Source organism: Staurois parvus, unplaced genomic scaffold, assembly GCF_062004578.1.
Source record: "Staurois parvus isolate SC_StPar_1 unplaced genomic scaffold, SC_StPar_1.0 ptg000997l, whole genome shotgun sequence".
Taxonomy (NCBI): Eukaryota; Metazoa; Chordata; class Amphibia; order Anura; family Ranidae; genus Staurois; species Staurois parvus.
Genome location: NW_028318793.1, coordinates 1,799,683 through 1,815,493, shown reverse-complemented (window position 1 = coordinate 1,815,493; position 15,811 = coordinate 1,799,683). Strand labels below are relative to the sequence as shown.

General features: G+C 42.7%; 1 protein-coding gene across 4 annotated transcripts in view; it reads left to right on the top strand.

Annotated features, from left to right (window-relative positions):
- The first annotated feature begins 380 nt into the window (after positions 1–380).
- The window catches only part of MDGA2 (MAM domain containing glycosylphosphatidylinositol anchor 2), a 954,572-nt gene continuing 939,141 nt past the window's right edge, over positions 381–15,811 (top strand). For 2 of the 4 annotated variants that reach the window (XM_089657421.1, XM_089657420.1), the window contains exon 1: positions 381–1,426. In XM_089657421.1, the coding sequence (XP_089513547.1) occupies positions 1,354–1,426 (73 nt within the window). In that variant the 5' untranslated portion in view covers positions 381–1,353. The remainder of the gene's footprint in view (positions 1,427–15,811) is intronic. The other 2 variants (XM_089657423.1, XM_089657422.1) reach the window with 1 other exon arrangement.

The window sequence follows — 15,811 nt, the reverse complement described above, 5'->3', positions numbered from 1 at the left end:
CCAGCCGCTGTGGGGGGTGCGGGGTCTTACCCGCGGAGGACCCCCACATTTCATTCACAAAGCCTGATTCCCACGCTCTGCTTCTATACAGAGATTAATGGGGGCGGAGGGGAGGCGCATAATCCGGAGCCTGTGCTGTGGGTGGCATTGGATGTCATCAGCAGTAATGCCCCCCCATTCCCCATCTCCCCCCCATCCCCCCTTCCTCCCTCACCCCTATTCTGGTGTACCCCCTCTTTCTGCAGCTTCGTGCTCTGTGCTCCCCATACAGATGAGCTGTGCTGGGAGAAGGCAGGGAGAGGGAGGGAGAGGAGGCAGGGAGGTGGGGGTGTAGCAGGGATGGGGGGAGACACGCAGCTTTGACGTCGCCTGGCTGCGGCTAGCAGGCTCCAGCTCCTCTACACGTAGAGCCCAACGTGACCACACACAGCCCTGTCTCTCCTTCCTGCTCCTGCCTGCACACACACATACACATACACTGACACACACACAGACACACCACAGACACAGGTCCCAGGGACCGGGAGTCCAGGTGCAGGACAAGCCACCACCTACCCCCTCCCACCCCTCCTTCCCAGACACCGGGGATAGCAGCAGATCCTTTTTTTTTTTTTTCTCTTTTTTTTTTTGGAGGGGGGGAGAGTTGCAGCCTTTGGATTCCGCCACAAAAAAATGACAAGAATATTAATATATGCTGCAATCCCTCCCTGCCAGGTTTAGCTTCATTTGCATTTCCTGCAGCTGGGGCTGGTCCTGTGCTCCTCTTCCATTCATTCCTATGGGGGGCTCCTGGCTGCGATCTGGACCTGTCTCTTCTCTTATGTCATTGGCTTGGATCGGATGAGTGGTCAGCCTAGATCCTTCTTCCTACAGAAACCTCGGTTGCCAGGCTGGATCTGGGATTTTCCTTCCTTCCTCCTCTTCTTCTCCTTTGCTTCTTCTACTTGCATTTGCAATGGCAACTAATGGCATGGGGGGAGGTAAATTTGGAGGGTCTTGGCTGGACAGCGATCAGTATGCTCTTTTAATTGCTCTCCAGGGAACACTGCAAGTTACTTTTTAAACCCCCATTAAAGAAGCTGACCAAGGATTCAATTAGCATCTGAGCATCATCTCGTTTGATTGACCAAGGGATATTCCCTCTAGGTCCTACTACAGAAGACATCCCCCCTCCACCACCACCCTACTTCTTAAAATACTAAGAGCAAGCAATCCTGTCACTGTGTGCTGACCAGCAAGACACCTGTGAGCTGGAATTTAAACTGACACCCTTGGGGTAGTTTCTTCAGTCCCTGGCCTTTGGAAACTCTTGTTGTGTCCTCTTGGACTGGATATGTCCATTTTAACGTGAAGATGGATTTATCTTTCGTGATCTTGTGCCTATTGACAGTTCTCGTGGAAGGAGTCACTAGCCAAGGGGTGTATGGTAAGTTCTTCAACCTCTTGACATGAGTTCCTCACCTATTCGTTGACCTTGTCTATTGTCTTAGACTTTTCTCAGGTCAAGAATTCCCAAGTGACCCACACAGACCCATCCAAAAATTGCAAAACTGCAATAGCCCATGGTAGCCAATCTCCAGTTTTCCAAAAAAAAAAAAAAAGTCAGATCAAGGAAGGTTGGGTTCTGATTGGGTGCTGTGGGCTACTGCACTTTGTCCATGTCTTGTTGAACATGTATAACCTAGGTGGACCTGCAAGACTGAGAAGCTCCCAGATGGATTTGGTATTAGTTAAAGGGATGACAGGTATAGAGCTTGGGTAGACTGTTGTTTGTAGTACATGTATGACCAGATGAACTGATATATTTATTTTACTTTATTACTTTCATTAGTTAAAACCCATTTAGCTTATGCCAAGCCATGCACAACTCCACACCTAGGGGCTTCATACTTTGTCCATGGCGTGTTGAACACTTACAGCCTAGGTGGACCTGCAAGACTGAGAAGCTCCTAGATGGATTTGGTATTAGTTAAAGAGATTACAGGTGTAGAGATTGGGTGGTCTGATGTGAGTATCCTACACACATGAACTGAAATTGTAATTGTTTTTACTTTATTACTTTAGCTAAAACCCATTTAGCTCATGACAAACCACGCACAACTCCACACTTAGGGGCTTCATACTTGTCCATGGCTTGTTGAACACTTACAGCCTAGGTGGACCTGCAAGACTGAGAAGCTCCTAGATGGATTTGGTATTAGTTAAAGGGTTTACAGGTGTAGAAATTAGGTGGTGTGCTGTAGGGGTTTCATACTTTGTCCATGGCTTGTTGAACACTAGCCTAGGTGGACCTGCAAGACTGAGAAGATCCTAGATGGATTTGGTATTAATTAAAGACATGACAGGTGTAGAGATTGGGTGGTCTGCTGTAGGGGCTTCTTACTTTGTCCATGGCTTGTTGAACGCTAGCCTAGGTGGACCTGCAAGACTGAGAAGCTCCTAGATGTATTTGGTATTTATTAAAGACATGACAGGTGTAGAGATTAGGTGGTGTACAGTAGGAGCTTCTTACTTTGTCCATAGCTTGTTGAACACTAGCCTAGGTGGACCTGCAATACTGAGCAGCTCCTAAATGGATTTGGTATTAATTAAAGACATGACAGGTGTAGAGATTGGGTGGTCTGCTGTAGGAACTTCTTACTTTGTCCATGGCTTGTTGAACACTAGCCTAGGTGGACCTGCAAGACTGAGAAGCTCCTAGATGTATTTGGTATTTATTAAAGACATGACAGGTGTAGAGATTAGGTGGTGTACAGTAGGAGCTTCTTACTTTGTCCATAGCTTGTTGAACACTAGCCTAGGTGGACCTGCAAGACTGAGCAGCTCCTAAATGGATTTGGTATTAATTAAAGACATGACAGGTGTAGAGATTAGGTGGTGTACAGTAGGAGCTTCTTACTTTGTCCATAGCTTGTTGAACACTAGCCTAGGTGGACCTGCAAGACTGAGCAGCTCCTAAATGGATTTGGTATTAATTAAAGACATGACAGGTGTAGAGATTGGGTGGTCTGCTGTAGGAACTTCTTACTTTGTCCATGGCTTGTTGAACACTTATAGCCTAGGTGGACCTGAAAGACTGAGAAGCTCCTTGATGGATTTGGTATTAATTAAAGAGAAAACATATAGATATTGGGTGATCTGCTGTGAGTATCTTACATGTATGACCAGATGAACTGAAACTGTAATTATTTTATTACTTTCATTAGCTAAAACTCATTCAGCTCATGTCAAACCATGCACAGCTCCACACCTAGGGGCTTCATACTTTGTCCATGGCTCGTTGCCTTGTTGAACATTTGTAATCTAGTGGACCTGCAAGCTTCTGTATGGATTTGGTATTACATGTGCCATTAAAAAAACAGAGCTTAGGTGGTCCGCTGTGAATGTGTCACATGTATGACCAAAATGCACTGAAATGGTAATATTTTTTGCTTTCTGACTTGTATTAACGGCCGGCAATTCAAACCCATTTAGCCTTTGCCAAACCAAGCCATTAACTGGCACCAGTCCATATCTAGAGGGAAAACTGTATAATCTGCATGCTTGGCCTTAAAACTCTGATGTGTTCAGAAGATCACATTGTACCAGCAGAGCTAAAAGAAGGATGCCATTAGTCTAATCACAGCTCAAGCTCGTCTGAGTCTAAAAATGTGTGTGCTATTACATTATCACCTGTATTGCTCCAGCATTAGGGAGTGAGAGATTGCAAAGCAGCTTCCATCATCCAATTTTCCATTGACAAAGCAGCTGAATGCAGTCAAGGGATACAACCCCCCCTCCCTTTTTTGTGGTCGTTTAAACGTTCAACAAATGTGACACCGACAATCAGCATTTGCAAAAGGGAAGAGAGGGATCGGTTCCATCCAGCTCTGCATCAAATAATACCCCGACAGCCCCATTTATTGATGCCAAAGAAAAATCCCCAGGCAGCACCCGACCCCCCCACCTCTTAGAAAGTATTCCTGTAAGTTGTCAGGCTATGGGCTTGGAAGGGTCGGTAGCCTCCAGTCCATCTCTCTGCAGCCTGCTGAGGATGTGGAGGTATTTCAAGTATGCATCACAGAATGACATAATAGATGATCCCACATTGCCATGCTATGGAGGAATCCATCCCTTCAATCCTATAGGCTGCTCATTAATGAACTTGCTTGCTGTTCAGCACCTATTAATAATCTATTACTGCACACGCTGCAATCAGCTGTGATTTCATTATTGACTTTTCCCCATATTATAAATACACTAATGGTCGACAGATGGTGTTTGCAAAAACACATCTAATCCCAGTATACAGCCTCAGTTGCCAATGATGTTTTTTTTTTTTTGTTTATTTATTTTATGCACTGGAGATGGTATGCACAGTTCCCCTAAAGGGGGGGGGGGGGGCAGAAAAGCCCCATTTAATTGTGTTCAGCGCTGAGCTGATCATCATCTTGCTCATACAAGCAGCAGCAATGTAGGAAAGAAGCCGGTGGGCGTGGCTAACATGGTGTCTGGAGGAGGGGGCGTGGCCTCGTCTCAACAGACCCTTCACTGTTCACACACAGCAGCTTTTTGTGTCCTTTGCAGGAATTACAATCTGTTAGATCCGTTTTATTTGTGACACCCAAAACAGTGAATTTGGAGGCACTGCACAGATAAGCATGGGAGGGTGAGGAGGAGATCCTGAGTGCATGTAATGCAGGGGGGTGGGGGGGAATTATTATTTTTAGAGCTCCTCCTGGGAAAAAAAAGAGAGAGGGGAGGGGGTGATACATCTTGTTCAGGATGATGAGATTTCATGCCAGGGTAATTGGGAAGTGCAGAGTATTCATGTGTTTCCTAAATACAGATCAATGAGCAGCAAATGGATAATCAAGCAAAGGGGAGACTGGAAGCATGCATTGCAATGGGCTGTGTAAGCTCAATGCAATAGGCTTTCCTGGCTGGACAAGGCTGACTGCCTTCACTTGATATCTAGGTCAGCAAAAAGTCGGTGCCAGATGGTGTCAGAATTGACCAATGAGGTCTGCATGCCACAGCTCAGTCGCTGCACATGTAACCGCAGCAAATATTGCACTGGAAGCACTTGGTCATCACACATGTACTCAATGCAGATTTTTGGACACAGCATCTAGGACATAAAACATATATATATAATTTTATGACAAGTACTTATATAGCGCCATTAATTTACGCAGCGCTTTACATATATGTTGTACATTCACATCAGTCCCTAACTCTCAAGGAGCGTACAATCTAAGGTCCCTAACTCACATTCATACATACTAGGGCCAATTTAGACAGGATCCAATTAACCTACCAGCGTGTCTTTTGAGTGTGCGAGGAAACCAGAGTACCCGGAGAAAACCTGCACAGGGAAAACATGCAAACTCCAGGCAGGTGGTACCGTGGTTGGAATTAGAGCTGATGACCCTAGTGCTGCCAGGTGGAAGTGCTAACCATTTAATCACTGTGCTGCCCGTATATATATTATACTGTGTGTGTATATATATATGCACTGTATACATGATATATATAATATATATATTTACATACATGTGTGTATATATAGCACTAAGGTCCTAAGACACTACCTGCATGGACCTTGCATGGGTTTCTTCCCATGCTCCAAAGACATGCTGGTAGGCTAGTTGGCCCTAGTATCTGTATATATGCAGTGGCTTAGTGGTTAACACTCTTGCCTTGCAGAATCAGGTTCGAATCCCATCCAGGACACTTCTTGCAAGGAAGCTGCATGTTCTCCCTGGGCTTGTTTGGGTTTCCTCCCACATTCCTAAGACATACTGGCAGGTCCATTAGCTCCAATCTAAATCACACTTGTGCTCGTTCTATGCCGATTGCTGGACACAGTTTCTAGGTATATACAGACAGCACAGAAGCTTATTGGTTAGCATTCTTGCCCTGCAGCATGAGGGTCGAATCCCATCCAGAATACTTACAGTATGCAATGTACATGTTCTCCCTGTGCTTGTGTTTCCTCCCACACTCCAAAGACATGCTGGTAGGTCCATTGGCTCCTATCTAAATCACACCATGTGCTCACTCCATGCCGATTATTGGACACAGTTCCTATATGTATATAGACAGAACAGTGACTTAGTGGATAGCATCACCTTGCCTTGCAGCACTAGAATCGATTGCCGTGTAGCAAACTAGGGTTTGCATGATTCCCTTTTTGCATGTTTGCATTGGTTTCCTCTCACACTCCAAAGACATGTTGGTAGGGCAGTTGGCCCTAGTATGTGTACATATGCAATGGCTTAGTGGTTAGCATTCTTGAATTGCAGCACCAGGATCAAATCCCATTCAGGATACATTTTGCAAGGGGTTTGCATGCTTGCCATGCTTTCCTCCCACACTCCAAAGACATGCTGGTGGTCAGTTGGCTCTAAAACACATGTGTGCTCACTCAGATTACTGAACACAGGTTTCTAGGCTTCGTGGTTAGCACTAGGGTCGAATCCCATCCAGTACACCACCTGCATGGCGTTTGCATGTTCTCCCTGTGCTTGTTTCCTCCCACACTCCAAAGACATATTAGTAGGTCTGTTGGCTTCTATCTAAATCACACATGTGCTCACTCCGTGAAGATTACTGGACACAGTTTGTAGGATATATATAAATAATACAGGCAGCAAAGTGGATGAATGGTTGTCTTTCTTGCCTTGCAGCACTAGGGATAAATGCCATCCAGAACATTTCCTGCATGGAATTTGTATGTTCTCCCTGTGCTTGCATGGGTATTCTTCCACACTCCAAAGACATGCTGGTGAGTCAGTTGACTCCTGTCGAAAGCACACATGTGTTCCACCTATACAGCTTACTGGACACAGTTTCTAGGATATATATATGGACAGCACAGTGGCTTAGTGGTTAGAACTCTTGCCTTGCAGCATTAGGGTTGAATTTCATGACATGTAGGAGGCTACAGTTTGCATGTCATCCCCGTGCTTGTGTAGATTTCCTCCCACACTCCAAAGACATGCTGGTAGGTTAATTGGCTCCTATCTAAACTGGTCCTAGTACGTGTATATATGCATGTGAGGTAGGGACCTTAGATTGTAAGCTCCTCAAAGGCAGGGACTAGTGTGAATATGTAAAGCACTGTATAAATTATCAGCACTATATAAATACCTAATATAAAAACTGTATAAATCAGATTTTATCTTAGGGGATATCTTTCCTGCTGGGTTGTAGGAGTTGCTGCACTTGTGCTTTCCATAGACCTGGAAGTGCACAAGCACCATGCATCTGATCCAGGGTTGCGTGTTATCTAACACAGATAAACACCAGTAAGGCAGAACAATGGGGGTGAGGAAACTAATAGCAACTGATCAGGTTGATTGGTTGATAAAACGTACCTTACTTTTCACAGTTGAGTTTTGCCTTTTTTAGTACCAATTTGAAATATTGAATGAAAAATTGGATTGATATGGGCAACAACACAGTTCATTTAGAAGCGATAGTATGAGTTACATTTTGCATATACCTCCTATGAGATACACACAATCTGTAGATTTATCAATACCCATGTATCTAAACAACCCATTCACTTTGTGGTTGATTTACTAAAGGCAAATAGACTGTTCACTCTGCACAGGTATTTCCCCAAAGCTTAATGAATTGGGTGACATTTTACTTTGCAAAAAATACCCAATCATGTGCAAGGAAAATAAACAGCATTTTTTTGCTTGAACAAGACTGGATGGTGGAAGTCAAGAGAACGTCACCTCATTCACCAAACTTTAGGGGCAAGTTCTTTGCAAAATGCAACTTCTATAAATTAAACTGTCTATTTGCCTTTAGTAATTCAACCACTTTGAATGTTTTAAGGAAGGCCCTTCCACTACAGAGCTAAAACAAATGGCACAATGAGATTGTAGCTTGTATGGTCAACTTCAGACTGTTAGAGGGTCAAATTAGCAGCTGAAAATGTGCAAAATCATGAAGATGAGGCAACCATATTCCAGAATGGAAGTCATTCATTCCTTTGATAATCCGTACAATTGCAGAGTCTGCCTTATTAAAAGGGAGCAGTGGTGGAGCACCACATCACAGTTCTACTCAAGGAGGAAGCATGCCCATAGGGGAAGATAGGTGATTCCTATCTTCTGATATCAGTCTTATTCTACCTACAGGTCAGCAACCCCAAAAGCACTGAAGCTTATGGAATGATCATGACAGCCAGAGAAATGGTGTTGGCACCAATGGCAATTCCCATACTCCATCAGTATAGATTCCCTCAAATATAAACAAAGGGCTTTCACTAGAAAATAGAGATCCCAGAAAGTAGAATTTTTAAAATCTGAAATTACAGTTTGGAAACAGTTTTATTCTTGGGATATATATATATATATATATATATATATATATATATATATATATATAAAAAATATATGCACTATATTGCCAAAGGTACTGAGATGCCTGTCTTTGCACGCACATGAGCTTTAATGGCATCCCAGTCCATAGGGTTCAATATTGAGTTGGCCCACCCTTTGCAGCTACAACAGCTTCAACTCTTCTGGGAAGGCTGTCCACAAGGTTTAGGAGTGTGTCTATGGGAATGTTTGACCATTCTTCCAGAAGAGCATTTGTGAGGTCAGGCACTGATGTTGGATGAGAAGGCCTGGCCCTCAGTCTCCGCTCTAGTTCATCCCAAAGGTGTTCTATCATGTTGAGGTCAGGACTCTCTGCAGGCCAGTCAAGTTTCTCCACCCCAAACTCGCTCATCCATGTTTTTATGGACCTTGCTTTGTGCACTGGTGCGCACTCATGTTGGAACAGGAAGGGAATCCCAAACTGTTCCAACAAAGTTGGGAGCATGAAATTGTCCAAAATGTCTTGGTATGCTGATGCCTTAATATTTCCCTTCACTGGAACTAGGGGACCAAGCCCAACCCCTAAAAAACAGCCCCACACCACAATCCCCCCACCAAACTTTACACTTGGCACAATGCAGTCAGGCAAGTACTGTTCTCCTGGTAACTGCCAAACCCATCGGATTGCCAGTGAAGAATGACTCATCACTCCAGAGAACACGTCTCCAGTGCGCTAGAGTCCAGTGGCGGTGTGCTTTACACCACTGCATCCGACACTTTGCATTGCACTTGGTGATGTAAGGCTTGGATGCAGCTGCTCGACCATGGAAACCTTCCTTCCTTGAAGCTCTCTATGCACTGTTGTTGTGCTAATCTGAAGGCCATATGAAGTTTGGAGGTCTTTAGCTATTGAATCTGCAGACAATTGGCAATTTCTGCGCACTGTGTGCTTCAGCATGTGTTGACCCCGCTCTGTCATTTTATGTGGCCTACCACTTTGTGGCTGAGTTCCTGCTTTTTCCAGTTGCTTCCACTTTGTTATAATATCACTAACAGTTGACCGTGGAATATTTAGTAGCATAGAAATTTCATGGATGGACTTATTACACAGGTGGCAACCTATCACGACACTGGAATTCACTGAGCTCCTGAGAGCGACTAATTCCTTCACAAATGTTTGTAGAAGCAGTCTGCATGCCTAGGTGCTTGATTTTATACACCTGTGGCTATTGAGGTGATTGGAACATGGGAATCCACAGGTGGCCCAATACTTTTGGCAAAATACTGTGTGTGTATGTATGTATGTATATGTATATATATATATATATATATATATGTGTTGTTACTACTAGAAGCAAGCATGTTCATTTATCAAAATGTAATGACATTTTTGCTAATGACAGTAGTTGCAAATGATGGGGAAACCCATTTTGTGACAATTTGCTGGTAATTACAAAGCATTAGTGACTACACAGCACTGCATTAGTACTTTGTAAATGTGCACTGAATCTATGGATAGGTCTCATTTACTAAGGCAATGTGCAGTAACTACTATCAACCAATCAGAATGCACCAAACTGATGAACACATAAAATTAGTGTGGTATGTCTAAATGCTCTCCGAGCACCAGCATTACTCTCTTTAATGGCCAGTAAACCATAAGATCATCTACACATATGCTTTTTGGATCATGCACACAGAATTTTAAAAATGCCTTTTACAGGCTTTTGACCTTTTTCTGCCTGTAAACGCACTTCTATGTTATCCTAGGTGTCCATGCACACATAAGCTTTTACAGGTGTATTAGAAGAGGAGCATTTAGAGGCAGAAAAAAAGACCTTCACCAGAGCATACAGGAGAGGAGCTTTTGGGCAGAAAAAAAATGTTTGACGCACGTAAATGCATCTAAATGAGCTTTGTGCTAGGCATATTTAGCGCTTGAGCATTCATTCATTCATTCAAATCAATAATCTGACCAATGGAATCCATTTGAGCCTAAATGCATTATTGCTGACTCTGTCCCCAATGGGGAAATTTCTCCTTACTTCCTGGTGCCATGACAGAATGTCAAAGGAATATAAAGCAAATGCAAACTTCTATAGTGAGAACCGCTACCTAACCATTTTTTCTTTCCAGTACAGTGGAGCAGGTTAGAACTCAGGGATACAGTTTCTTATTCTTTATTTTTGGTATGAAAAGGACAGAAAGGGTCACAGACAGTATCTTAGATATAGCAGATTTATGACCCCCCCAACACACACTCCATCAAAAACTAGAATAACATTTTGGCTGGAGCTGGACTTCAGGTTCAATCTTTATTGCATGTTTACATTGGCCAGTTTGGAGCAATGTAAATAAGAATATTTCATACCTAAGGGGCCCGATGGGGAATCTGACAATCACTGTAGCAGTGCCAGCCACTACAGTGATTGTTATCCCCAGTATTCCCTTAGGTACGAAAAGTAGCTTCTTGTGCACGTGATTTTTACTCTGCACACAGGCAACAGTGGGAACTCACTTGACATGACTGCTATTAATTGAATGCCCAATATTTTTTAGTAAATTCAAGGTGTTCTTTGATTTGAAGATAGAGAAAAGGGATGGGAATGTCATTATGTCTATTTCATCCAATCAGAGAACACCTCATATTCATTAAAAAAAGACAAGACATTCTCTGACTGGCAGCAGTGCTGAGAGAACGACCCCTCTGTGTGCAGAGGGCAAGCCGGTCACACAGGACCCAGAAAACCAGGACAGTCTTTGTAGTAGTGCAATATTATCAGCTTCCCCAGTTGCCCTCTGGTGTGAAACATGCCTACTTACATTATTCTAAGCTGGTCCAATGTAAGTATGCATTAAAGAACATATCTGGAGTTCAGCCTTAAATAGAACTTTCCCTAGACAGTAAGACCTTGAAAGAAAGGGAACTTGGCTTATGAGGGCTCAATGGGCTCATGCCTTAGCTCATTGTCCTCTAGGCAACCCATAAACTCCCTGCCTAAAAAGAGGATTGTTTTATGCATTGATGTAAAAGACATATCACTGGTAAAAGAGGCTACCATTATAATATTCTTGAGAATGGGACCTACCAACTGGGTCAATGTAGGTATGCAATAAAGAATATATCTGGAGTTCAGCCTTAACTAGCTCTATAGCCTTAGCACAAGGCAGGACTGTTTTTTTTTTTATTAAAGGGGAAAGGGAACTTGTCCTAGACAGTGAGACCACCAAGTGTCTTAAATAAGGGAATTTGGCCTATGAGGCTAATGGGCCCATGCCTTAGTTCATTGGATGTCTAAGCAACCCTTGGTTAAAAAGAGGATTGCATTATGCCGTGGTGTAAAATACATATCACTCATGTAACAAAGGCTAACATTACAATGGGCTGCTCCAGTATTCTTGATGATGGGACCTCATTAAGATGTAGGGACATCACTATGGCATGTCATGACTCAGAGATCTCACTTCTTCCCAGTGAATCTGCACATCCATCAATTTACAATCAGCTTGCCTCGAGCCCATATGTAACAGGTGTACTTTCTATACATCCATGACTTACCAGCAGGATTAATGGCGTATAAACATAACATCTGGGGTAGGAAAGCAGGGAACATTTAACACAGTTTTAAACATGATGGGGGAGCTGGCAATTTTGCGAAGTGACACCTGTTTAATGGCTTGAGGAATATTCTTCATATTTCATAATTCATATTGATCAGTGCTAAGCGGACGTTTGTAAACCAAGCTAAGAAGGAAAGAGATTTCCGCCGTCATTTGCCCCATTGCTCTGCAAAGCTACCAAGTGTTATTAACATCCAGAGATGGTCTCAGGTTTTGGATTTGGGTCCCTTGAATCTTGTGCCCCTTCAAATGCTTCTTATTTTGGAATGTTTATTTTTTAAGATGAGCGCATTTACCAATATTAGTGGCCACAACATTTGAACAAAGAAAAAATGAGAATGACAATGTGCAATCAGTGAATATGGTTGAAAAAAAAAATAAACTAGTTTAGCCGGGTCTAGAAATTAGTTCCAGTACATACCAGGATGGGTGGTTGTTGGATGAATAAGTAACAGGTGGAAGGGAGACCTTCATTTCGGAGTTTAAAAGCATATTTCAAATTAAGTAGGGCATAAAAGATTAATAAAGAGTCATTCATTAGAAGTTTGGTACTATTGGGTATAACAGAAACATTGCAGTATTGACTGTTGGGTGCCTACAGGTAGGATTTGGATAAAGCATTCCCAGACATCAAAGAATTTACAGCTCATTTTGGATTTTAGATTGCTTCACCAAACATTCCTTCTAGTTCTACAGCATACATGTCTAGCCTATTTGATTGTTTTATTTAATATACATGTTATGCCATAAACAGGCCAGTAATGAATAGAAATGCTTGCGATTATCAAAGCCATGTAAATTTCAATAATAGATAAATTGTTTGTATTAGATGTTCATTATCACACAGAGAGACTATCTGTGAGTGAGCAAAGAGAAGGATCCAAGTACTGAAAATCTGCCACTGCTAGCATGTGATACTGGTGTATAGGCAATTTGTACAAGGACGGGCCAATTTTCCCTCTCCTGTTGCTCTCAGTGGGATATACTATATGCTTGTTTTTGCCACAATTAAATCCAAACACCAACTTTTTAAGTTGTGGGTAGAATTAAAAACTTTTGAGCCCCTGTCAACTTTTTTTTGTTGTCTGTGTCCCCATTTGGAAAATGTTTGCCCCTTCCTGTCTGTGTGACAAGTATCAGGTAGAAGGAACTACAAAGCTCCCCAACAAGGAGACTGACAGCAAGACAACATTTTCTAGAATGGCAGGGTTTAAAAATAAATGACTCTGAGGCTAGACGTTTCTACCCCCTTCTTTGAAAAGCAATCCGTGTTAGTAGATGGTGGTTTGCAGGCATTCGGTAGGTGACACCACGGCCCCCCTGAATGCCTGCTTTTTTTATACATGCAAGCAGGGATTTCACATAAAAAGTACTGTAGGACAGCAGGGATTTCACCTAAAAACTACTGCAGGACAGCAGGGATTTCACATAAAAACTACTGCAGGACAACTACGAACATTTGACTTGCAGATGCGGCATGCTCCTATTGATTTAAATTGGTGAATTTGGCAAGTGTCACTGCTTGCCAAACACTTCCTGCTGAGTTAAAATTGCTGCACTGTAAACCACAGCACCAGTATGTACTAACCTAAGCAGCCACCATTTTTCTTTGGCATTCGGGAAAGGTGAGGGCAGTAAAAACATAGCTGGTCTGTCTGATTTTTTTACTGTCAGTGTGAATAAGTCAATATATTAGCCTCATGCAACTAACTACAAATCCTGCATGCAGAATTTTGAATGGTATTTTGTATATGTAGGCATTCTTGCTCTTCAGCAAGTAAAATCAGATGAGGCCTGAACCAGGAAAAAAAACTGCTTGATGCAGTAGGAACTGCAGCCAATTTGTTAACTCTGCTGTTATTAGAGTTGCCACCTCATCCCTTTTAAAACCAAACACATATTAATTACACAGGTTCTGTGGCTGATTAAGGTGGTAAATAAACTCAGTTAGTGCCTTATCTGTATTAAATGAGCCTCAAAACCTGAGTAATTAATATGTGTTTGGTTTTAAAGGGATGAGGTGGCAATCCTAGTTGTTATACAAGAGACATGGTTGCTCCCAGGGGCGGACTGACCATTCGGAAACTCGGGCACTGCCCGAGGGCCGGGGGTCAGTAGGATGCCCCTGGTACCTTTTTTCATAGGCTTTTTTTAGTTTGGGCAAGGACAAAGGGGCCCCATGATCCCCTATTGCCCGGGGGCCCCATGAGTTTTCAGTCCGCCCCTGGTTGCTCCTATGTCCATTTCTTAAGTTGACCATTGGGCTGACCATTAACTGTATGCATTCCTCCTGCTGATGTACTAGGCAGTCCAACAGCCATCTGAAGGAATCCCCCAGCAGGTTGCTCCCGGGGCGGACTGACCATTTGGAAACTCGGGCACTGCCTGAGGGCCTGGGGTCAGGGAGCCCCATGAGATGCCCCTGGTACCTTTTTTCATAGCCTTTTTTTAGTTTGGGCAAGGACAAAGGGGCCCCATGATCCCCTATTGCCCGGGGGCTAGATGAGTTTTCAGTCCGCCCCTGGTTGCTCCTATGTCCAATTCTTATGTTGACCATTGGGCTGACCATTAACTGTATGCATTCCTCCTGCTGATGTACTAGGCAGTCCAACAGCCATCTGAAGGAGTCCCCCAGCAGGCTGACAACTCTGAGGCTAGTTACATGGCAGTGGCTTAGCATTGTCAGCCTGAAACAAGAAGTGTTTTTACCGACAGGATTGCCAAGAAAGAAATTTTGCAACAGATTCCTGAAAAATGATTTTATTAATAAAATGTATGCAGTGAGACATGATGATCCATATAATGAAAAATAGATTTTTGGTTTACTTCCGATTTAATAACTAGATCTGCTCATTGGTCTGAGTGCAACTCAAAAGCTAAACTAAAGGAGAAATGCCTGCTTTAGATTGCTGTAGCCATAAGGGGTCTGCAGGGACTTTGTTTTGAATATAAACAAGAGCTCCATACACCAGGCATCCATATCCATTTTTGTTTTGACAGGTTTAAGGTACAAGCAGACAGCCAGTGACTAATGAGACTGCTCTTGTATAGCTAAGCATCTGTTAGTAAAAAGCCAGTGACCCAGGCAACGCATGCACCGCAGGTTGTGTAATGTACTTTTTATTGGATCAATATCATAGTATAAGCAAATGCAGTTATATATACTATACATTTATATTTAAAAAAAAATCACATGGGTCTGTTGTGTTGGCTTAGCCCCAAAAGACTTTAAGATGCATTGTGTAAAATCATTAGAGGGATTGCCCCAGTAAAAACAGCGTAGTAAAGCAATAGCTTTTCCCATAAAACAACCCTCATTTTTACAGGATCACTATTTGGTAATCTTAAAGTTTAGTGTGATTTCCTGCTGACTTTTACAAAGTCATTGGTTTGTCATTGCATGATACAGATTAGCTTGATCGACCATTATTTTCCATAATGTCATATATGGCACGTTTGTTGTTTTATTAGGCCTAATTAAATATATGCCATCTGTTCAGAGAGATGAATGCTGTGTATAGGCATTATTTTTTATGAAACCTCGTTTGATCTAAGGAGATCAGTAACTCACTGTGACTCACTCCATAGTCATTTCATAACACAAATTGTGCAAAGAAAAATGGGAATCGGGTGCTGTAACCTACTGTAGTGATTCGAGAATCGGATTTCAAGAATGAGCCCAGAAAACAGGTAAAGTCAATTGATGAGCTGGCGATGTCTTGAATACACTGCAACTGTGCCTACAGCAACCCTTTCCCTTCAAAAAAAGTATTTGATGGGTGTGTGATAGTGCTGGGCCAGTAGATTTGAGAATTGGTCCTGATGGATATACAGTAGAGTGCATTTTCCTTCAAGGAAGCAGATCTGTA